The 24708-nt window shown below is 41.0% G+C and overlaps 1 protein-coding gene across 2 annotated transcripts in view; it reads right to left on the minus strand.

Moving 5' to 3' along the window:
- LOC108716513 (disheveled-associated activator of morphogenesis 2) overlaps positions 1-24708 on the minus strand; it is a 145535-nt gene that overhangs the window by 85546 nt on the left and 35281 nt on the right. For both annotated transcript variants that reach the window (XM_018262697.2, XM_018262698.2), the window contains exon 3: positions 9722-9811. In XM_018262697.2, coding sequence (XP_018118186.1) covers positions 9722-9811 — 90 coding nt within the window. The remainder of the gene's footprint in view (positions 1-9721; positions 9812-24708) is intronic.

Consider the following 24708-nt stretch of genomic DNA (forward strand, 5'->3'; position numbering starts at 1 on the left):
AACCCTATATCATTTAAATACATATTTAGGTCCCCAGCCAAGGCAGCTATAATGGTGGCCCAGTGCAAAAAAAGGACCTTGCTAAATGGCACACAGTGAGGCTCATTTATCAACAATGTGTAATCTTGCCAGTAACCACTGTTTCACTGATAGGCTACTGGTTTCTATGGGCTACTGGTTTCTATAGGCTACTGGTCAGGGCAAAGTTGACATAAAAATGTAATGGCGAGATTTGCAACTAAAGTTTGGACTGTAAACGTCAAAATCAACTGAACTACATCTCCCTGTATCCTCCAACTGTAGCTGTAAATATCCCAGAGCTGACGAGCCACACGACTGGAATCACTGCATAACCAGTTAACAATATTACAGCCCAGCAAGGAGCATCCTGGGGTTTCTAGTCTATTAGAAAGTGTTAGAGTATACTGATGCTTATTCCATATGTTGTCCTGGCTCCATCAAGGGCCTGAGATTAAGTCAGCAGAATTCTACCCGCCATACTGGCGACTTTGGCAAGTTCACCTCTGATTTGGTTACATCATTATCACTGAACACTCCAGGGTCACCCTGCACTATAGAATATCTGTTCATCCCTATCCACCATCCCAGTGCATTTTCTTGTCTCCAGCCCTGCTTGTGGATTTGTCATTATACATTACAGTAAAATCCCACATTGGGCTAAAGTCGGGAAAAGGTTTATACAGAGGCACCGCAGAGTTTTATGGTCCTTCCTACGTCCACCCACAAGAATGTCCACATGATGAACTCTCGTTCAGCCTGCCTGTGAATACTGAGGATATACAGTGACATAACAACCTCTTCCATGGACAGGAGACATTAAATGACTATTTTTTAAATTTAAAGGGATATTGTCCACACATAACTACTCATCTATATAACTGTGTTTATCCCTATAAACAATATTTAAGAGAGCCTTAATTAAAGCTCTTAATTTTTCTACTTTTCTTGCTTTTAAGGAAATAGATTCCCCCATGGAAGCACAAAAATAAACCATTTTCAAAAATTCTTTTTTCCAAAATGAAACCTTTTTATACAATGTTACAGTATTACCATTTATCTGCATGTGTGTTTATTCCGATTAATGCACGCTGCCATATGGGTGGCCCTTCTGTTATTTATTTCTCAAGAATAAATTAAGCCCAATGTCTGTAATTGTGAAAATGTTGGATATACTTGCAAGCTGTAGCCTTTTTTTGTCAATTGGACTAGGTGGCTTTAAAATAGGGAACACCATAATTTCCACCTTCCGCTTTTCCCCTTCCTTCTTCTCTGGTTTTCCTTCTCCTGTATTTCCATTTTAGATTGGATTTTGGTAGTGTAATCTCTTGCTTAACCATGACTTTGCATAATTTCCCAACGTGTTTTTAATTTAGAAACAGAGCTTGTAAGGCAAGCAAGTTACAGGTACAAAATGTGCCACATACAAGCGTTAGCTAGGTTGTATATTGATGACATTCAGGATGATTCAATGCATCTCTAAGGGCTTCCATTCCAAATGGTTGAAGGCAAGTTGTTGAACTTCTATTTACAATTGATGAAGGTTTGATGATTACCTTCCAGTTAACTATAATTGAGGATGCGCCATGACCTTCCAGTCCCAATGATTTAAGATATGTTGGTGAACTCCCAGTCTTAATGGCTGAAGATCTCATGTCTTTAAGAAGTTGTTGACCTTCTATTTAAAATTGATGGGGGTTTGATGATAACCTTCCAGTTAACTATAATTGAGGATACGCCATGATCTTCTAGTCCCAATGATTTAAGATATGTTGGTGAACCCCCAGTCCTAATGGCTGAAGACATCTTGTTGACCTTACAGTCCCAATAGCAGGAGTGTGTCAATGACCTTCCAGCATGATAAAGGGCATATCAACGATCTTCTAGTTCAAGTAACTTAGACATTCCATTGCCAGTGATACAATTTCATCTACATGTGGATCCAGTTATTTTCCTAAACCAGTTTCAAATTTCAGGGACCTGTGCTTAAAGCTGTATAAACTAAATATTTTCTGAACCAGGTAGACTCTGGCCTATATCAACCTGGATTTGGGCTAGATTGGGATGCATAATACTTAATAATAATTTGCATCTTACTCAGACTTCTAGCTCGGATTTGTACTCAAAAATGACCTCACTCCTGCGTCATACTCAACAGTCATACATCACTTCTACACCATACAAATCCCTCAATTCTAGTTCTGTGGAACTATAACTCCTCACCCCTGGCCCTGCACTTAATTTAGCCCTCCAACTACTCATCCCTCACACCTGGCTCTTTACCATACTCAGCCCTAACACCTAGATCTGCACAACACTCACACCTGGCTCTTTAATAAACTCAGACCTAACACTTGGCTCTGCACCATACTTAGCCCTTACACCAGGCGCTATGCCATGCTCAGCTGCTCTCACTCTTGGTGTACCATACCAGTGTGGGACTGGCCCAAGGGGATACCAGGAAAACTCCCGGTAGACCGAAATGTCAGTGGGCCTCTTGCTTCTAACCATTTGGCCTATTTCATGGTCATTCCCTATTTATTTATGGGAACAAAGAGGCTTAATAATGGAAGAATAGAGTATAGTATGTAGAGAAAAGAGACTAGGAGAATAAAGAGATTGAGTGAGGAGAGGAAGTGGGCCCTCAGCCTAAGGTTTTCTGGTGGGCCCCTTGCATCCATGTCCAACACTTTACCATACTCTGCCATCACACCTAGTTTTACACTAAACTTAGCCTTCATACCTATCTCTGCACCATTGTAAGTCCTTATATCTAGCTCTGCATCATACGTAGCTCTCACACCTAGCTTTGTCCCATATCAGTGAAACACTGAAGAAAGAATTCCAATCAGTGAGTTCTTTCTGGCCTAGATACTTCATGCTTAGCATCTGGTTTCTAGTAATGAATTAATTGTTAAAAGCGAGCATTTTTTCCTTGTTACAGTATTTGCACTATTGTACAAATATCTAAATAACCCCTAGGGATTTTATTTTGGCTATTTGCTATTAAAGATCGTTTTGTAGGCATGAACCTGAATATGCTCAGTGTATCCAGATTCCAGTTCCCTTTCCCCAGAGTATCATTTATCTTGATTAGGCTTTTAGTTGCATTTTTATGTCCGCCTTATATGACCCTCATTTTTTATATGGACGCTGTCCAAATTTCCAGGCTATATTTCAAAAACATAAAGGGGATCAGCAACTGCTTTCCACGAGTTTCGTCAATATAATATTCTGGTAATTTCTATAATACATTTCTGCATTACATTTAATGAAAATGGGTTGCAGGGTTCCAGCAGAACAAAATATGGATGCTGTGATCTCTGAGAAATGGTTTGCTCAAACATGATTGCCTTATTATCTGCACATCAGAATGTGGTGCTGTTCTGTTGCAGCTCTATAAAATATACTGGCCATTGGTCAAAAGTGGTGAGATGTGATACTGCCATTAATAATCTATAAAGATATATTTCAGTTAGTTTTATTGGCAGTAACAAAGTATCTCCCCAAAATAACAGACCTCTGTAATCTACTGGACAGGCATCACAATATGTCCATTTTAAGGGAAAACAATTGTATTTTCATGACAGACCAGTGCAAGGAATTGTGGGTAGAACTATGCAAATTGTGTCCACAGTGCCCTCCTGGTTAATTCTTGGGGTGGTGTGACATGAATACAAAGAATTGTTACTCAATGGGATAATATGTAATTTGGATTTCCCAAGTTGGGGTCCCAGAGCCCTAATTCTATGCTATGCTCTTGGGTTGCTTTGCTTTTTGTTCCTACAGCAGAACAAGGAAAGAAAAATGGGGACAAGGGGATAGTTTTGTTGGTTTGATGGATGCAGGGGATTAGATTCCATCAGATTACATCTGGGGAAAGATGTTTTGAGGTCTCTGGGTTAAGTCGTTACAGAATTCACCACCCTTTAAGGCTGTTAATATGTTGTCTTCTGATGCAGGAGTCAGAACTAGCAGTGCAGTAAAATAGAAAGGGTTAGAACAGGGTTAGGGTTTCAATAGCAATTCAATTATAAATAACTTGAAAAGGTTTAATTCAAGTAAATTGGAAAGCTGCTTAGAATTTTTTTTCATGCAAAAAAAAATAGGTTTTGGGTGAAGTTCCACTTTAAAAGACTGGGTCCCTTTTCAGGCAGTTGAGGGAAATATGTCCCAACTGTGATGTAGGCACTGTCAAATAGATATGCTGTAGGTGCCCTACTCACCACATAAACACATATTATTGGTAAGTGCAATGTAGGTACAGAATATATTCAGGGAATAGGAGGGCAGTGCATGCAAGCTGCAGTGTATCATGTACTGACACAATACGATTGAGAAATTCATTATCCACTTATAAGCGAATATTGAGCAACTCAGATGTGTGTTTATCCTGTAGTGTCACAGCTGAGGCAGTTATCCTGCAGTTCCCTCTATAAATCACACACAATGTTTCCAAAAGAAGAAGCTGATTTTAAATATTTATTGTCTTGGGCCCCAAGCAGATATCTAATGGAGCACAGGAGCATCATGTTATGTTCCCAACCATTACAGATCTAAAGCGGTGCATCACTACTAAAGAGATTAATGTGCATACTCCCTATGGGCCAGCCCCAGGATAGTGCCCCAAGGCTAATGCAGTGAACAACTTCATTGGAATAAGGATACAAACAGACTATGGTCCTCTTCAACCTCACAGGGGAAGATATGGGCGAGTGAACTGGCACCCAATAAGGTCACAGAGTCCAGCAGGGCACAATAGCGATAAGATGATGATGGGAAAGTAGGTCAAGATAGTGGCAATAGGGCAAGAGAGTAACAGTAGGAAAAGAACATGGACAAGATGGCAGCAGTAAGGATGATGGAGGTGGTAGGGCAAGATGAAGGCAGTGAGGAAAGATGGAGACTAGAGCAAGATAGAGGCAATAGGGCAAGACACAGTAGGGCAAGATTGTAACAGCAAGGCAAGATGAAGACAGTAGGGCAAGATGGAGACAGTAGGGCAAGACCGAGACAGTAGGGCAAGATGGAGAAAGTAAGGCAAGATGGCAGGAGTAGGACATGTTGGAGACAGAAGCTGAAGATGACAGCTGTAGGACAAGATGGCTTACCACTATGTTATCAAGTAAAGTCCAGCTTTGCATTGTACAGTTGCTACTCTAGTGTGTCTGTGTACCAAACATTATTTTGCATTAGCCAGACAGCTGAAATCTGCCCTTCTGTACCTCTGGAAAATATATGTCCCCTCAAAAAAGCTTATTCCAAGAAATGTATTTTATTTCCTTGTTTTAACATATTTCCATGGATTTGCTGTTCTATGTGACCCCGAACAGCTTCTCAGAATACTTCTGAACACTGGCTGCTAGAACATTGTGCTGTCCCTTCGCCTTCCAGAGCTGTGTTCCATCAAACTCCCCAGAAAGGCAGAACCACAACGTGACATACCATCATTTCCAAGGGCCCCTTCCCCTGACCTTTTCCATAACTCTACGAATATTTGGGAGCAGAAAGGGAATACATCACAGGGTATGCATCCAAGCGCATATTTTGCTCTGTGTTTATGAGCATTCCAGCAAGGATAATATTTATGAATGTGGCGTGATGTCAGAATTTAATCATCAGTCTAGTGGAAAGAAGACTGTCTTATCTGTGCAACTCACTTCTGCATGGAACTTGCTCCCTTCCTTTGTATGGAGCATACCGAGCCTCATTACACAGTCGGATGCAAGAGCAAACAATCAGCTGAGGTCATACATATCTCATCAACCCTGACTACCAATGTCCAAAAAATAAAAATCCATCCATTGAATTCAATGGGGAGGAAAATTATTTCTAAGAATACTAACCTTCTTTAAAATTTCCAAAAATATGAAGGAGGAAATATATGCCTAAATTAATTTTTCACATCAGGACTTCTATGGAAAACACACAATCTGTGCCATTGTTTTAGATACTGTCCAACAGAGGGATTATCTCTGGACTGAAATGTGATCACCTTCTCCTCCTCCCATGGATGCAAGCAAGAACCACTGGATGTTGGAAAGTAAAACTGTTTTCAGTATTTGCTCTGTTTAGTGCAAGAAACAAGTAAAGTCAACACAAATTCACTGGCGGTGTCAACGCATTAGGACCAGTGCTCCTGTGAGCTGACAATTGCTCTTGGTTAGTACAATCCTTTGAGCACTGCATCACCATCTCTGCCGATGTCTCAGGGATCCTATGAGCAGTTCTGAATTGTGCAAATGTGCAGAAAATTAAAAATCTTTCAAACTTAAAACTTTAGTTTTTACTCTACTGCACATGCATCTGTCCAGGACACTAAAGAGGATTGCAGTGACATCAGTAGAAGTGGTGATGTGGTGCTCAGAGGACAGTACCCCAGGCTGGTTTGCTTTTCCGCATATAGGAGTGTTAACCTTTAGTCTAAATTAAGTGCTTCTATTCAACGAGGAGTGTATAACACATTGGCACCCCCAATATAATTCAGCTGACTTGATTTTTCTTCATTTAAATAGGCAAAAGTATGTTCAGGACAAGCTATATTTATTGAACCTGTAAATAAAGGGGTATTTGGTTCTTTTAAAGAAATGCCTAGACCTCCAGTCTAAAGGGAGGATCCCTCCTGTTTACATATTGTTATAACAGACTGATATGCAGAAGATGAACGCAATAGTCTGTGTTGTTCATAGCAATGATCTAGCTATAGGGAAATATAAAAGTTTTCAGCCACAAACATATTGCCAGTTGGACAGACCTGCCCTAGGCCATTGCAGAAAAGAGAGTTTTATGTTCCTAGCATGGCCAACATCAGTAACTGAATTAGCACCCTGTGCAAGGAGGGCAGCATAGGGACTGTAACCTATTAAATCTAAACTGAGTTGAGTTAAGAGTTCCAGAAATGATGGACCCTTTACTGCAGAGGTCCCCAACCTTATTTACAAGTGAGTCACATTCAAGTGAAAAAAAAAATTTGGAGAGCAACACAAACATACAAAATGTTCCTTTGAGTAGCGAATACAGGTTTTGTTTTGCTATTGGTAGCCCTTATGTGGACTGGCATCCTATAGGAGGCTCTTTTTGGCAGTACACGTCGTTTTTATGCAATTAAAACTTGCCTTCAAACCAGGAATTAATAAATAAACTCATGGGCCACGGCGAGCAACATCCAATGGGGCGGTGCGCAACCACTGCTTGGGATTACAGCTTTACAATAATACAATAATACTTAGCTCCAGAGGCACTTATGTATGATATGACCAAAAACTGAGTGGGAAAGAGAAAGGGAATGTTTCAGAATTCAGAAGTTTAGAGAGTAAAGCTCAAGAGTTGGGGAAACTGAGATAGAAGATGAGAAATGCAAAAAGGATGATAAAAGGGAGAAGAAGCAGAAAAAAGAAAAAGGCTTTCTGGGTTCCCCGCACCTCTCAAATCTGACACCCCACCTGATGAATCCCCTGCACTTCCTTCTCCCCCTAGAAATATATAACAGGTCATTTCCATGCTCACACATTTCCTTTTAACACAATAACAATGTCTACATATTCTCCTTGCTATTCAGCTTTTGGCCCCAGCTTTATTCTCAGCAATGTCGGAAATACATTTAATTTCACTTCTCTGTTCCTAAGTTAATTAACGTTGACAGGCCCTGACCAAAATGAGAATAGCAGGTGGCCCTGAGGATGTTTTGCTTTATTAAGACTGTGATAAACCGCAGGGGAAGGATGTCCAATCGCAAGGAGGCACTTGATGCCATTCCAAAACCTCATCTCGGGAATGAGCCAGCTTTCTGTACACTGTGTTCCCCATCCTGTGAGAATGGGCCATGAAAGGACTGGAAGATTATATATATATATATATATACACATTTATTATAGGTTTTGTCAAATGAGGTTACCTACTCAAGTAAAATATCTGGGACACTTTCAGAACACTCATTTAGAAGCGCTGCACGACTGCACTTCATTCAGTTAAACCAGTGAAATTATAAAGCTTTGTAGCAGCAGAAAACATTCGTATAATCATTAAAACTGAGTAGTGTCAGATTATAAACAATGTATTACTCTTGTGTCTTTTGTCCTAGTTGAATCCAAAGCACTTGCCAAGTCCAGACTGGTGTCAAACTGATCCAGTGCCACTCTGGAAAGCGCACATTTAGGGCAGAGACAGATGAGAAGATTCGGGAGATTAGTCACCCAGTGACAAATCACCTCTTCTTCGGGCAACTTATCTCCCTGAACTCCCTCCTCGCTGGCTAGAATTCTCGTGAAACAACACCCAAAGATTCCAAAAAAATGTTGCATGAAAAACTGCATCTTGAGAATTTTTTGCCTTTCGCAAATTTTCGACAAAGCGTAATGGCCCAGATTTTCCCATCACTAACTCAGAGTTCCCTGAACTGTAAAACACAGCTGACAGCCTTGTGCCTTTGTATTGTTTCCTAAAATCTATATAATTTTGAATGAATGATACTCAGAGTTTCCTGTATAACACAACCTGCAGCCTTGTGCCTTTATATGGTCACAGAACCCCTCAGTGACTTCTAATATCCTTATCATTAACAGTAGGGGGTACATTATCCCTTATAATACATGAGTGATACTCAGAGTTCCCTGTATAACTCAGCCTGCAGCCTTGTGCCTTTATATGGTCACAGAACCCCTCAGTGACTTCTAATATCCTTATCATTTACAGTAGGGGGTACATTATCCCTTAGAATACATGAGTGATACTCAGAGTTCCCTGTATAACTCACCCTGCAGCCTTGTGCCTTTATATGGTCTCTTTTATACAGTACTGTTTTAAAACTAACTAACTGGCACTGACTACAGAGACTCCACAGAAGGTTTCTCTACTCAGTCCCAGAGTGTAGCCCCTTTGCACACATGGAATAATTACTGAGTATCTCTTTGGATCTGATCCAAGCGCTGATAGCAGGGAGTCATGAATATGACAGGAAAGCATAAGTGTGTCATGTAAAGGGTGTAGGGGAAGGTGGGAATCTTCATCAGCAGATCAAGGCCCTTTTCTTTGGCCACAAGCCTGGGACAGACAGTGTTGATAGGAGACTGATGTCAGATCCCAAGAGAAAGGGCCTTTCCTGATATGTGAGATTTCTCACTTTTCAAATAACTGAAAATTAATGTAACAGCTATTAACCTGCAAGAAGTGTATTTCCTACCCATCCCACGCTGGGGGTGTAGGGATTTCTTATACTGGTCGTACATCTATTCCATTAGTAGACTGTAAAATATACAATGGGAAAACATTTATTCAAAGAGTCCAATTATTTTCGCTACTAGGTGTTTGTACCAAAGCTACATAGGCCATAGCCATAGGCTGCTTAATTTATAGCTATGCCCATGATTGTAAGCTCTTTTGGGCAGGACCCTCTCTATTTCATGTATCATGTATGTTTTTTGTATGTAATCTGTATGTTCAGTGAATACTCCCATTTATTATACAGTGCTGCAGACTATGCTGAAGCCTTATAAATATGTGTTAATAATTATAATGAATGAGGCATCAGCAAGGATTGCCTATTAGATGTCTTTTGGTTTTGGGAGCGTTAGGCCATAGACTCATCAATAGGGTTTAGGTCTCCTACAATACTGGAAGCAATGGAGTTTATACTGTGGGTGCAATGAGCAGTAAACCACCCAGAATGCTAATCATTATAATGAATCTAATGCCTAGATAGACTTACCTTCTTCTTGCTGCAGTAGATTTGCCATTTTTTCTCTGGGGGAAGCGCAAACATGGCCTCTCTGTTTTTATCTGTGAGATCCAGTTCATCCTGTTCATTTAGACAAGAAAAAAGAATTAGATATTGCCACAAACTCCTCTATTTTACATGCAATACATAAGGCAAATATGTGGAAACATAGTGGAAAACAAAGAAAGAAATCTTTTTAGTGGTTGTTACTGGGTCCCCAAGTTTCTCAAGATTAAGTCAATTCTGGTCCTTTTCCTTGGAACATATCAATAAGTAGGGTGTACTGTACATTGAATTCTTTATCATTGTTTAATTAAACTGTATTAATGAAAACACATAAGGGGAAAGGTAATTAAAAGTCACAAGCATTATTTAATATGTGAATGTTAAGCACTGCTTCCAATTACATTCGCAAAGTTTTATAGTTAGCACCTGCTTTAGAGTTTCGTTAAATATTTTGACTTCACACTTACAAAATGTAATTAGATACACTGTGAATGTTCACAAAAGCCATTTCATTTCAAAATTTGCGACTAAGTCATTGAGGTCTTTAATCAGTCAAAAAGGACAGAAACATGGTCGCTAACATGGGTTTTTTGCACTAGCGAAACATATTACATTCCCCCAATACTATCATAGGGTATAACATAGACTTGTTCATCTGTGTAGATGTCAACATTATCATACCACCTAATATTTGAATGTTAAAACGTAGGGCAATTTAGGTCAAACACCCCTCTGCTGTGATCACCAGAAACCAGCAGCCAAGGAATGTAGAGTTCACCCTACAGACTCCCATTCACCTTTGCTTTAAAATTGATTCCCAGTAATGGCACTAATGAGATGAACAGATGTAAAATATCTCAACATAATTATAAGGAATATTGGTGCAACAGATAGAATAAATATGAAATTTGGTTGGCCATTTCATTGCAGTTCCAATTCCTCTTTAAAGGGATCCTGTCATCGGAAAACATGTTTTTTTCAAAAAGCACCAGTTAATAGTGCTACTCCAGCAGAATTCTGCACTGAAATCCATTTCTCAAAAGAGCTAACAGATTTTTTTTTATTCAGTTTTGAAATCTGACATGGGGCTAGACATTTTGTCAATTTCCAAACTGCCCCCAGTCATGTGACTTGAAATGGATTTCAGTGCAGAATTCTGCTGGAGCAGCACCATTAACTGATTCATTTTGAAATTTTTTTTTCCCATGACAGTATCCCTTTAATAAAAGCTTATACAAATAAGCAGAGACAGCAGACTAATTTGGGGAAAATAATCCCCACAAAAATACAAGCAACTAAACAGCCCTAAAATGAGAGGGGACGAGGTGCTGCCAACCTATCGAGGTATAAGGCAAGCTGTTATCTGAGAGCTGAGTTGTGGCTGAGCGAATGAACATATGGAAATGTTTATTGCTTGAATATCCAAGCTCATGGGCCAGGCGAGAGAAACGAGAGTCTTTGCCATGTTACATAGGATTACAGCGCCCACAGTGAGATTCCACATCTATAAATAAAGCCAAGGAATTTTGTCTGAGGTCAGGAAGCTTGTAAAACGGGTGTGCAAAAAACACGGAGAGAACGGGAGGAGGGATGAGAGCCACTGTGCAGTTGTGTTTGTTGATGGGCAGGTTTGGGGAACTTCTCTTCAGGTTGGGTCAGTAGGGGCTGTCATGGGAATGGCTTTCCCAAGTGATGACAAGGCTTGGGCCAAATAATCACAAGATGGAGATATTCAACCTGCAGCCAAGGGCATTTCTGCCATGGGGAGAGGTGAGATTGTTGCCTTAGGTGGCACTTTAGCCACAGCAAAAAGCTTCCTTTGTCAACTTTAGTTACAGCATTCAGTAAACATTCAAAAAGTCTCCAACCAAACTGCAGGCAGGATATTATCTAAAGAGGAAGCCCAGTTCAGTGCAGGGCATAAACAGCCACATCCCTAGGAAATGACTCTCAATCACTTGTACTTATACAATTCACAGCTCTCTTCATGCCTTTCTAGTAATAAAGCTCCCAGTAACCATGGCCTTGTTTAATCACTTATTTGGCACAGGATTTGTTCAGAGCTCTATTCAAGGGTCTAAATACGGATAAATGCTCAGGGGCTAGCAAATATTGACCATCTGCCCATCATCATTTCTAAGTAGAAACATTGTGGAATGTGCTAGTATAGGAGGACAAGATGGGAACAGTTTGGTAGGATAATGACATTAGGGAAAGCTGGTAGGACAACTGTTGTGTAAGCTGGGGATGGCAGCAGGACAAAATGGTGAGAGTAGGACAAAACGGTGACAGTAGGGAAAGATAAGGATACTCTGCCAACATGGAAACTGTGTACAAGATGGGGACAATAGGACAAAATGATGATAGTAGGCTAAGGTGCAGACTGTAGGGCAGGCAGGTAAAGTAGGACAATGTGGAGTAAGAATGGAAAACTGAAGACTTTAGTTAGAAACAACAAGGCAAGATGTTCACAGGACAATATGGAGACAATAGGGCAGGACTGAGAATATAAGACAAAATGAAGACAGCCGGGCAAAATAGCAGTAGGACAAGATGGAGACAGAAGGGCCAGAACAAGATGGAGACAGAAGGGCCAGAAAACAGGACAAATTGACTACAGCAGGGCAAGATGTTTATGGTAGCACAAGACATTGAAACCAAGGTCAACAGGCCGATATGGAAACATCTTGATTTGATGATCTTGACAATATGGAAACAGTAGGCCAAGATGTAGAACATAATGGAAAATGGAGACAGCAGGGAAAGATAGCAGCAATAGAGCAAAGACAGTAGGACAAGATGGTGATAGAACAATGGTGATACATATGAAAAGATGACAACAAAGTTCTGTACTATTACAATACTGTATTTATATTAGGGATGCACCAAATCCAGGATTCGGTTTGGTATTCAGCCAGGATTCGGCCTTTTCAAGCAGGATTCGGATTTGATCTGGCCAAACCAAAATGATGAGACTTTGCATCACAAAACAAGGAAGTAAAAATGTTTAGTTTGTATTATTTTTTCCCTCCCCCTGATTTGAATATGCAAATTAGGGTTCGGATTCAGTTCGATATTGAGCCAAAACTTTCACAAAGAATTTTTGGGTTCGGCCAAATCCAAAAAAATGAATTCGGTGCATCCCTAATTTATATAGATTTACATACCTCCAACATTCGAAGTATTGAAAGAGGGACAAAAAGATCCGCCGTGAGTATGGCCACACCGCCTAAATTCACATCCATTTTACAAAATTTGGCAGATAATGGAAAGTGTGAATACGTTTCTGAAGGTTTTAGGATCAGGTTTTATGTGTTATTACAGTTTTGCTAATGAAGGTGAATTGCCCTTTAAACTGCAAGTCACAGTTTCCCTCAAGAGACCTGCTTATCTTAGAAAGTTACAACGGTATCTTTGCTTATCTTAAATTGTTACAAATGTATCTAAGTGCAGCTGCCAGGTATTCTAGGCTCTCTGCCAAATCTCTCAATTCCAATTGGGAGGTATGGATTTATATAGATAGGCTGTTGCCCAAATTACTTCTGAAACAGTTCTTGTATAACACAACTCTGCCCTATAAATCAAAAAAGATGCTCAGTAACAAGTAACACCTCACCCTGACACAACTACTACTTTCTCACTTGCCTGAGAGGGTGCCGGGTGCTTGTTCTGTAGGTGTCATCTTTGGAAGTCAAACAGCCTGGCTCATCACCAACATTGTGTGATATTTAGCAAGTCAATAAATAAATGCTCTGTATAGTGCCAGCGACCCTACCTGCTTCAGTTCTACTCTGAATTTTATCAGCCCCCATTTAAAGAGATACTTGTCTTTTAAATACTTTTTACTTTTGGGGCAATGACCAGAAAAAATACAAAGGTATTATTGAGCATTTACACAAACTGGGTGTTTTAGCAGAGACAATTCTCAGTATTGTCTATGGCAGGTTATTTTCTGGCAGTTTGTAGCCATGACAATACGCAGGCAACAAATAGCTGCGTGTCACAGTACAGGAACAGTAACATCAAAAAGGAAAAGCAATGTAAAGTAATTATAATAAAATGTGCTGTTGCTTAGTGATGGGCGAATTTATTCGGCAGGAGCGAATTTGCAAGATTCCCCGCCGGCGAATAAATTTGCGTAACGGGCGCGAAAATTGCCGGCGTAAAAAAAAAATGCAGTTTCGTGAATTTCTCTCCGTTTTGCGAATTTTGCACATTTTTCGACGAAAAGGCGCAAATTCGCCCATCACTAACTGTTGCTCTGCATTGGTAAAAGTTTTGTGTTTGTTTTAGGAAGACTTTTATAGTTGTATATTTCTATCTATGATTAAGCTGCTGTGTTGCCACGGGGGCAGTCATTTAAGCTGTAAAAGGAGAAAAGGCACAGGTTACTTAGCAGATAGCAGAAAAACTCTGCATGGAATTCAATGGGAGAATACAGAGTGCATCTGTTACCTGCTATGTAACCTGCACCTTGAATGGCTGGCGCTAGCTACACAGCATGTTATATAAACAGTGATGGGGTTTTTTTTTTGTCCCGAAATTCGCAAATTTCCCGCAAAATTCATGGAACTGGCGAAAAATTTGTGAAACGGTCAAAAAAATTTTGACATCGGCGTCCATTCAACATTGACGCCAGCGACAATTCCGACGTCAGTGACATTTGACACGCATTAAAAGTCAATGGGTGTCCCTTTAATTGTGGCGCCATCGAAACTGTCGCTGGTGATTAATTTTTGCAACAAATTCGCCAATCACTATTTATAAACTATAGTAGCCTTTCTGAAGCAAAGACACCAGTTTTACCAGTGTAGGGCAACGATATATAATATTTTAATTACTTTATTGCACTTTCATTTTTTGGTGTTGTTGTTCCTTTAAGCATATATGACAGCTACTGCCGAGCTAGAACTACAATTCCCAGCATACCTTATCAGATGAATTTAGGGCAGCAGTATAATCTTAATTAACTGGTTAAAAAACGTGTTAAGCAATAAACTTGCTTTATGAATGACCATTAGCAGTTAACCTGTGATCTACGTCTAGATAATACAGTATGGTCCTCTCAACCCATATAGCACAGTCAGATGCAACTCCCAGCAGGGCTGTATCTGGTGCTTTGCTTGCTTGGCAGAAAGTTGGCAGGGATCCTCCATTCCTGGCCTTGCCCCTCCTTACAGCACAAATTTGTCATCACATCAGTTAAAATAAAGTTAATAAAAGTTTAATCCCTCAGTGAGATTGCAGGCAGTAACAGGATGAAAGAGCAAAGCCTTGGAAAGCCTTCAAGTTACTGTGTGGCACGGCCTTAAGGCAACACTGAAATTCTCTCTTTATTAAAAAGGCCTGAGACTGGCCCCTGGCTGTGCAGGTGTGGGCAGCGCCAAGGAATTCTCAGCCACAATTTGCCCAGTGCCGGCATCTCAGCAGAAAACAGCACAGGAATTACAGCCATTAATTATGAGCTACGGGGAGAGGGGCACAGGTTCCCTTCAACTACACTGAGCATTGGCCCATGTCCCAATGGCTCTGTATCTCCTTGTTGTCACAGTTCATTAGCTCGGCCGGCAGGAGGGATAATACAACAGTCACTGAATGCAACAGCAATGCACTTTGGTGTCATTTAAAGGAAAAATATATTTTATATAGAAAATAAGGTTGGCATTGCTACAATTAGCATATTCGATATCAGCATTGCACACACATATTACTGGAGAATAGGAAGGGTTTATTTACTGTCAGGTTATGGGATTCCCTACCTAGAGAGGAGGAATGAGTGATTCATTGGTGGGGAGAAAAGGTGATCTTACCATCAGCCAGGCAAATTCACTAACCAGTAAAAATTCACCAGCGACGGCTTTGCTGCCATCGCCACACTTCACAAGGCGAAACTTCGCAAGGACAGCGCTAATTCACTAAGTTGCGAAGTTTCGTCGCTGGCGCCGAATGGTTTTGCTAGCATTAATTCAGCAAGCATAGCGAAGTTGCGCTAGTGTTGGCTAATTTGCATACGGCAGGAACTTGTATTTCAATGGACGTACATGTTGCATCAAATACATTACATTACACAAGCCCAGGGAACCTTAATAAAATAGTGTTGTTATATTGCCCGACACATGAGCCCACTGTATAGTTTATGTGCCATATGTTAGGAAATGTAGGGGGGAAGCCAGGTACCCTAAAAAAAATGTACGCTCTTTTGCAGCCTATCACCCTGAAAAAAGTAAAAGACGCCAGCGTTTTTTGGAACTTAGAAAATTTTTCAACAAAATTTCAAGAAAGTCCTATCTACTCTATTGCATTTCGCCTGGTCTGAGGTGGCGAAGTCTGGCGATTGAGTCAGTAAAATAAAAAACTGGGTGAATTTGCGTAGTAACGCTCTTGCGCCAGAGCGAAGATTCGCCTGGCGTTAGAGTGCGAAGTTGCGCCAGGGTCTATCTCCTTCACTAGCGAAATTGCGCCAGCGACTATTAGTAAATCAGCGAATTTTCACCAGCGTTAGTCACTTTGCCTTTAGTAAATTTGCCCCAGCATATGAAGTGTTCATTTACTGTAAGGACAGTCAGGTTATGGGATTCCCTACCAAGAGAGGAGGAATGAGTGAATCATTGGTGGGGAGAAAAGAAAATCTCACCATCAGCATAGGAAGGGGCTCTTTTCTGTAAGGACTATCAAGTTATGGGAGTCCTTACCTAGAGAGGCAGAATGAGTGATTCATTGTTGGGGAGGAAAGGAGATCTCACATCAGCATAGGAAGGGTTTCTTTACTGTAAGGGCAGTCAGGTTATGGGATTCTCTGTCAAGAGGGTGGGACAAGTAATTCATTGGTGGGGAGGAAAGGAGATTTCACTATCATAGGAAGGTTCCTTTACAGCAGGGGTCCCCAAACTTTTTTTACATGTGAGCCACATTGAAAAATAAAAAGCGTTGGACAGCAACACAGGCATGCAAAAACTTCCTGGGGTGCCAAATAAGGGCTCTGATTGGCTTGGGGAGCAACATGTTTCTCTCGAACTACTGGTTGGAAATCACTGGTTTACAGCAAGGGCAGTAAGGTTGTGGAATTCCAGAGTGAATGTATGGTAGGGAGGAAAGGAGCGTTCACCATCAGTATGGGAGGGGGCTCTTTTCTGGAAGGACAGTCAGGTTATGGGATTCCCATATTTATCAAAGAGTGAAATTAGAGATCACCACAGTCCACTCGAGTGAAATACCGCTTCTCTCCATTCATTTCTATGGGATTTTTGAAATGCGTATTTATCAAATGGTGAACTTTTCACTTTACCCTTTGATAAATACGCCTTTAAAAATCCCTTAGAAATGAATGGAAAGAGGTGTTATTTCACTCTAGTGGACTGTGGTGATCTCTAATTTCACTCTTTGATAAATATACCCCCAAGAGAGGAGGAATGAGTGATTCATTGGTGAGGAGGAAAGGAGATTTCTCCATCAGCATAGGAAGGGGTTCTTTAATGTAAGGGCAGTCAGGAATATATAGTGAGTATGAAACAATAAAACAAGGACATGCCACACAGAGGTTATATCCCACACAAAAATAAACCGCCTAGTTATTGAGATAGCCTCGTAAAGACATTTTTCAGTCTATTGTATGATTTCTTTCTGCCAGAATACAAAACCAGAAAGGTATGAAACAGACAAACTCTCTGCAGAGCATCTCACAGCGATCTGAAAGGACTTTGCTCCGCAGTTGAACATATAGAAACCAACTGGGCTGGTTCTGGCCAAACAAAACCTCAGAATTTACTATTATTCCTGAAATTAAACTCACTGCCACTTTCCAAGCTCCGTGCTGCTCAATTGCTTCTCCCATGTGTTTATTTGGATCTCCCGGTTGCCTACCAACGAGGCCTGGGTGCGAACTGACACTTTCCGTTACAGACCCTTATCCCTGCTGCCCTTGTTCCCTGGCCAACGTGTGACTGAGCTTCCCGGACAGTGTTACTGCAGATGGGTGCTGGCCCGTGGGTGCTGGGAGTTGCACTCAACAGAATAAAGGGCTGAAGAATCACTTATACAAAGGGAAGATAGTTAAAAAAAAAAAAACTGAAATTTGTTTTTAGTGGTAATTTCTTCCTGTGTGAAAATTATTTTTCGTTGTGAATTTCCCAGAAGCCTCCACTTGGAGGTATTTGTTCATATCTTTTCTCATGGGTCCAATGATTTATTTTTGCTCATAGGTTGAGGATATAAATGAGAAATGTGAGTAATTTTCAGGCCAAAATATTCAACCAGAGAAAATTAAACAAACAAACAAAATCATACTTTTTCTGTGGGAACAGAGCCATTAGTCAAGGGAAAAGCTCAACCTATGATAAATCTTCCTCTATGTGTGCTACTATTCACAATCTGTCCATCTGTTGCCATCTTTTCCTACTGTCACCATCATGTGCTACTTTCTAATTCTTGTCCTACTGTCATAATCTTGTTCTCCTTTCTCCATCTTGCTCTAATGTCTCCATCTTGTCCTACTGTCTCCATCTTGTGCTACTGTCCCATCCTGTGCTACTCTCTTTATCTTGCTCTACTGTTTCCATCTTGCTCTACTGTTGTCATCTTTCTTTATTGTCTCCATCCTATCCTACTCTTTTTATCTTGCTCTACTGTCACCATCTTGTCATACTGTCTCACCTTGTTCTTCTTTCTCCATCTGGTCCTACTGTCTCCATCTTGTCCTACTGTCTTCATCTTGTCCTACTGTCTTCATCTTGCCTTACTGTCTCCATCGTGTCCTATTTTCTCCATCTTGCTCTAATGTCTCCATCTTGCACTACTGTCTCCATCTTGCACTACTGTCTCCATATTGTCATACTATCACCATCCTGTGCTACTCTCTTTATCTTGCTCTACTGTTGTCATCTTGCTCTACTGTTATCATCTTGCTCTACTGTCTCCATTTTGTTCTACTGCCTCACCTTGTTCTTCTTGCTCCATCCTGTCCTACTGTTTCCATCTTGACCTACTGTCTTCATCTTGTCCTAATATCTCTATAGTTTTCTAGACTGGCACTATCTTGCTACTGTATCTGCTATCCTACACTTTATCCCACATTATATCCAAAGGAGTGGCATATTAGTTATTTCAGTGGGTTAAATCATAACAACCTGGGTTGGACAATATTTTGCAACATTAAAAAATCTGAGACCAGTAACTGAGAGGCCATGAGAGGCCAGTGCCCAGTCTGAAAAAGTGGCAGTTGTGGAAGGGTTGTGGGATGTCGTTACCAAAACAGCACAGTACAAATGATTCCTTTCGTATCTCACAGGATAGAACTGCAGCCTCAACAGGAATTTCCCCTGAGTTAACATGAGGGGGGGAATATGATCCATATGAAAGGTCTTTGTGTTCCTTAATCACTTTGCATTTACCTTTAGCAGTTACAGAAATTACACCAACACAGTGGCTCATTGTACTGCTCTACTGCCCTCGCTGGTGATCAGCTCAAAGAACAGCACAGTTGAACTGTGCTGTTCCTTAAGCTGATCACAAGTGAGGGCAGTCGAGCCCAATTTACTGGATTAATGACATATAATGGTAAATTGAAGTGTTGCTATAATTAAATTCAAATTGAAGTTTAAAAAAAAGTTCCTTCTACTTAATTCTAGCTAAAGTGGTGTAAATGCAAATAATGGGACCCCCGCTCTCCAGTCTTATCACAGCACTCATATCCAAGAGGAGCAGAACTTTTGACAGTCTAATGGGTCACAAGACCACCCGAATATATACTTCTTAAAGGACCAGTAACTACAGGAAATGAAAATGCCTAAAAGTATGTTATACATAAGATTCGCTTTTACATATGGCACCATTTGTATTTTTCTGTGGGGTGGTTCATGAATGTTTATCATCTAAGGCTCTTTTGTGGCGTCAGACTTGCCAACCCGAGTGCCTCCTGGTGTGCCAAGGCTCTAAAGGGTTCTAGTCTTGAGAAATTTCCAATTAGTCATTTCTGAGTATTATACCCCTCTAATGGTACTTTCTATGTAGCAAGATGCCCTCCTGTGAGAGAGAAACAGGGTTTGAGAATGAATGACCCTCGGCAGAGTTTGCACAAGACTTTTGCTCCACCCTCAGAATGGGGATAACATTTAGGCCTAATTAGGAAGAGTGGGAAAGGTTAATAGGAAAGTGCTAAGCTGGCTGCTCCCTTTGGCTTCCCTGCCATCCCCACACCCTGGAAGGCACCGCTCTGCACTTGAACAGAAGTCTGCAAAGAGCTTGTTTTCATTTTTTCCCCTGCAGAAGTAATTTACAGGAGAGATCCTGCCAAAATACACAGGCGTCTACCTCTCTGATAACTTCCTGCTCAAACACAGCGTGCAACGCAGCCTCGGCCAACTGTTTGCCTGCTAATGTGCATATGAGGAGATAACACCTCTATAGCAGACTCCAGTTGTTGATGAATACAATTCCCAGCATCTCCTGACAGCCAAAGGCAGCAATAGAATGACATGATCAGTCTATGAGCACTAGGTATAACATTTGTATAGCTGATTATGTAGAGCAGAAGTCAGCAAGCAACACGGCATGTCCATCCATTCATACACAGTGTATACTCGAGTATAAGCCGACCCGAGTATAAGCCCAGGTACCTAATTTTACCTACAAAAACTGGGAAAACTTATTGACTCTAGTATAAGCCTAGACACAACTACAGCCCTGTCTACCAGCAGCGCACATTCCGCCAAAGCGACCCCCCCAGTGATCAACCGGACTTTGCAAAGTTGATGATGACAGAGAATTGCCAAACGAATTACTGTGTGCATTGTCCCACTGTTCAAATACCATGTGCAGAGTGTGCTGTGTGATATTGCCATCACTGTTATTCTTTGATATAACCAACAGAGGGCGCTGTGTGATATTGCAGTCACTGTTATTCTTTCATATAACCAACAGAGGGCGCTGTGTGATATTGCAGTCACTGTTGTTCTTTCATATAACCAACAGAGGGCACACTGTTATTCTTTCATACAACCAACAGATGGCGCTGTGTGATATTGCAGTCACTGTTATTCTTTCATATAACCAACAGAGGGCGCTGTGTGATATTGCAGTCTCTCCCCAAGTGAACTGTTGGTATAGGAATGATTAAAAGTGACTGCAATCTCAGCTACTACCCGCTGACCCGAGTATAAGCCGAGGTAGACTTTTTCAGCACATTTTGGATGCTGAAAAACTCGGCTTATACTCGAGTATATACGGTACATATACACACATTTAAAAGCACTTAGGGCAGAGACACACGCTGCTATTTCTGGTGATTAGTTGCCCAGCAACAAATTACTTCTTTTTCAGGTAACTAATCTCCTGAACTGCCTTCCCCTCGGCTAGAATGTAAATCACCGGCAAAATGGCACTCGGAATGCTTTGTTTTCCAAAGTCGACCGAAGTTGCCTCACGAGGTCCTGCAGCGGGTCGCATAACCGTGGGTTACCCGCATAATCCTGCGGTATCCTGCGGGTTGCAGGTAGAAGTTTCAACAGCGGGTATAGACGCGGGTCGGCGCTTCTCTGGGTTTGTGGGTCGGATCACAGGTCTTCTCAATACCGAATTTTACTTCTTTTTTTCTGATCACGTCTACTTCTAATGATGTCACTTCCTGTTTACAATGACAGCACTTCCTATTTTACTCCTTTTTTTCTGATCACGTCTACTTCTAATGTTGTCACTTCCTGTTTACGATGACAGCACTTCCTGTTTTACTCCTTTTTTCTGATCACGTCTACTTCTAATGATGTTACTTCCGGTTTACAATGACAGCACTTCCTGGCTCTTGATGGTCATCGGGTCGCAGATCGGGTTGCGGATAAGGTACTTGCGGGTCTGGTAGCGGGTCCAATCGGGTAAGTATGTGGGTTGCGGGTTGTGGGTCGGGTTTAACAAACAGGTTCCGCGCAGGACTCTATCACATGGAAATTTTGGGTGACTTCGGAAAGCCAAAGTGTTCCCGAGTGCCACCCCGCTGCCGATTTACATTCTGGCCGGCGGGAATTTAAAAGCCCCAACTTGAATGTAAATTAAAATGTGAGATTTATCATACCTCAAACATGGAAATAGTTTTTATTCAAATATTCGCCACCCAATACCTGCTGAGTTCATTTACAAGTCAATGGCAGAGGTCAGTAAAACCATATATTGCCTTCCTGACTTTCAAGGTTTTTTTTTCGGAACTCCGAATTCGATTCAAATTTTTGGGACTTTTCGATCGAATATTAGATGTTCTAGTTTTTTCATAAATAACCTCCCATTCGGGTTCTGAGTACATTCGAATTTATTAGAGTAAAAAAGAAATTCACAAAAATTTGAAATTCGACTTTTACAAATAACCCCCCAGTTGTCAAACGGATACAATTGTCAATTCATTATTTGACATGAGTTACTAGAACTGGGCAAACTCCACCCCTGTTACTATATAACTATATCCTTCACAAGTTGCTAAACTACAACAACACAAGTTATTCAACAAATCTGGCCTACTGAGGGGCACATTTACCTAGGGTCGAATATCGAGGGTTAATGAACCCTCGATATTCGACCGTCAAAGTAAAATCCTTCGACTTCAAATATCGAAGGATTTACCGTCATTCCTACGATGGAACGATTTGAAGAATTTTAATCCCTCGATCGAAGGATATTCCTTCGATCAGGAAATTGTTAGGAAGCCTATGGGGACCTTCCCCATAGGCTAACATTGGCCTTTGTAGGTTTTAGGTGGCGAACTAGGGGGTCTAAGAATTTTTTAAAGAGACAGTACTTCAACTATCGAATGGTCGAATAGTCAAACGATTTTTAGTTCGAATCGTTCGATTCGAAGTCGAAGGTCGTAGTCGAAGGTCGAAGTAGCCCATTCGATGGTCAAAGTAGCCATATTCGACCATTCGAAATTAGAACTTTTTTCCCTCTATTCCTTCACTCGAACTAAGTAAATGGGCCCCTGAGTGTAGGAAATAGTTATACGGCCCCACTGATGTGCTGGCATATGGAGGGATTTCCAAATACTTGCTGCTGCACCTCCCTTGAAAATTCAAAATACACCAAGGCCCCTCAGTATTAAATAAACTTTACAATAACATGTAACGGGAGAGTGACACGCGTCCACGGAGGTCAAGATGGATTTTTCCATTCTCCCGCGCCAGGGATTTTCAAGTACAAAGGGACGGTTTTGACAGGCACCCAAGGAAAATATTTGCCAATAACTCTGCCTTGAATCCACATGCCCTTTACCTCCGAGAGGCGGATTAATGAATTTTTAATAATGTAGAAAATCAACACTTTCCTTGTTATTCCAGCGATTGGGCTGCGTGTTCCAGGGTGTCGGAATTAGCAGAAAATCTCAGCTAATCAGAGCAACATTAAAAGAAAATAACTGGGCCTTTAATGATATTAACCCATTCCTGGCATTCCTCAACATGTACAAAATGTCCAAATGCACATGGACTGGGCAACAAGGTCTCATCCAAATACATGTGTATATACTTATCATATACAGGTATGGGATCCATTATCCGGAAACCCGTTCTCCAGAATGGTCCAAATTACCAGATGGTCATCTCCCATAGGGGCAAATTCACTAAGATGCGAAGTTGCGCCAGGCGTAACTTCGCCGCACTTCGCCAGGCGTAGTTTCGCCAGGGCTCCGCAAATTCACTAAAATCCGAAGTTGCGCACAGGGGTAGCGTAAGGTTGCGAAGTTGCGCTAGCGTTGATTCGCTATATAAAGCGAAGTTACGCTAGCGAAGGCTAATTTGCATACGGCGCGAAATTCAAATTTCAATGGAGGAACATGTATCTGCACTACAAATGCTAGGGGGGAGGAAGGGGAGCCCCAAAAAATTTTCGATCTTTTTCAGCCTATCAGCCATCATGTAGAAAACACGCCAGCGTTTTTTTGGGACTTAGAAAAAAAATTGACTTTTTTTTAAACAATCCCTATCTACTCTATTGCGCTTCGCCAGGTCTGAGGTGGCGAAGGAAGTCTAGCGTAAAAGGTAGCGTTCAGTACACTGCGCAAGTTAGTGAATTTGCGTAGTTTCGTCGCTAGCGAAACTTCGCCTGGCGTAAGGTTGCGAAGTAACACTAGCGAAACTATGCCAGCGTTCGTTTGCGCAGTAGCGAAAATGCCAAACGCTAGCGAATTAACGCTAGCGTTCGGCGCTTCGCATCTTAGTGAATTTGCCCCATAGACTCTGTTATAATGATAAATAATTTCCTTTTTCTCTGTAATAATAAGTAAGTAAATAAATAACAGTAGCTTGTACTTGATCCAAACTAAGGTATGATTAATATGTATTGGAGCAAAACCAGTCTACTGTTTTTTTTTTAATGTTTAAATGATTTTCTAGTAGACTTAAGGTAATATTTCCAAATTCTGGAAAGATCCCTTATCTGGAAAACCCCAGGTCCCAAACATTCTGGGTTACAGGTCCCATACCTGTACATGATATTCCACCCAGAATATTCTCTCTTTGTATATTTAGGGGTGAGATCTTTCATATTGTTTCTCTTAGACCGTACAGTACAAACGTACCATAGGTACAGAATATTCCATTCTGTATATTTGTGTTTCTACATCAGGGTGGGAGTTGCCATGTTTCTCTTCGATAGTACAGCATGAGCTTATTAAAGGCCCCAAGCATTCCTTCTTTGTATATTTCTATTTATACATATGCGTCAGAGCTGCTGTTAAACTAAAGGTGCCATTAAACAGACTGTACATTTTCAGACAGAACAGGCCAATTTTCCAAATAAATTTCCAGGGCTGAACAGAAACCTGTGAGTTATAAATGAGACATTTCAGGTCCCACAATCAAGTAAAAGTACAAGGAGAGCGAGTGCGGAGCTTCTTGTAACCAGTGTGAGCTCTTGTGTTCCCAGAAAGTGATTAATTAGCAACAGTATTTCACTGGGCCCTGATATCAACTCATTAAATCTATTTATTACCGAGAAAGTGTGTT

This window comes from Xenopus laevis, chromosome 5L, assembly GCF_017654675.1.
Source record: "Xenopus laevis strain J_2021 chromosome 5L, Xenopus_laevis_v10.1, whole genome shotgun sequence".
NCBI classification, from domain to species: Eukaryota; Metazoa; Chordata; class Amphibia; order Anura; family Pipidae; genus Xenopus; species Xenopus laevis.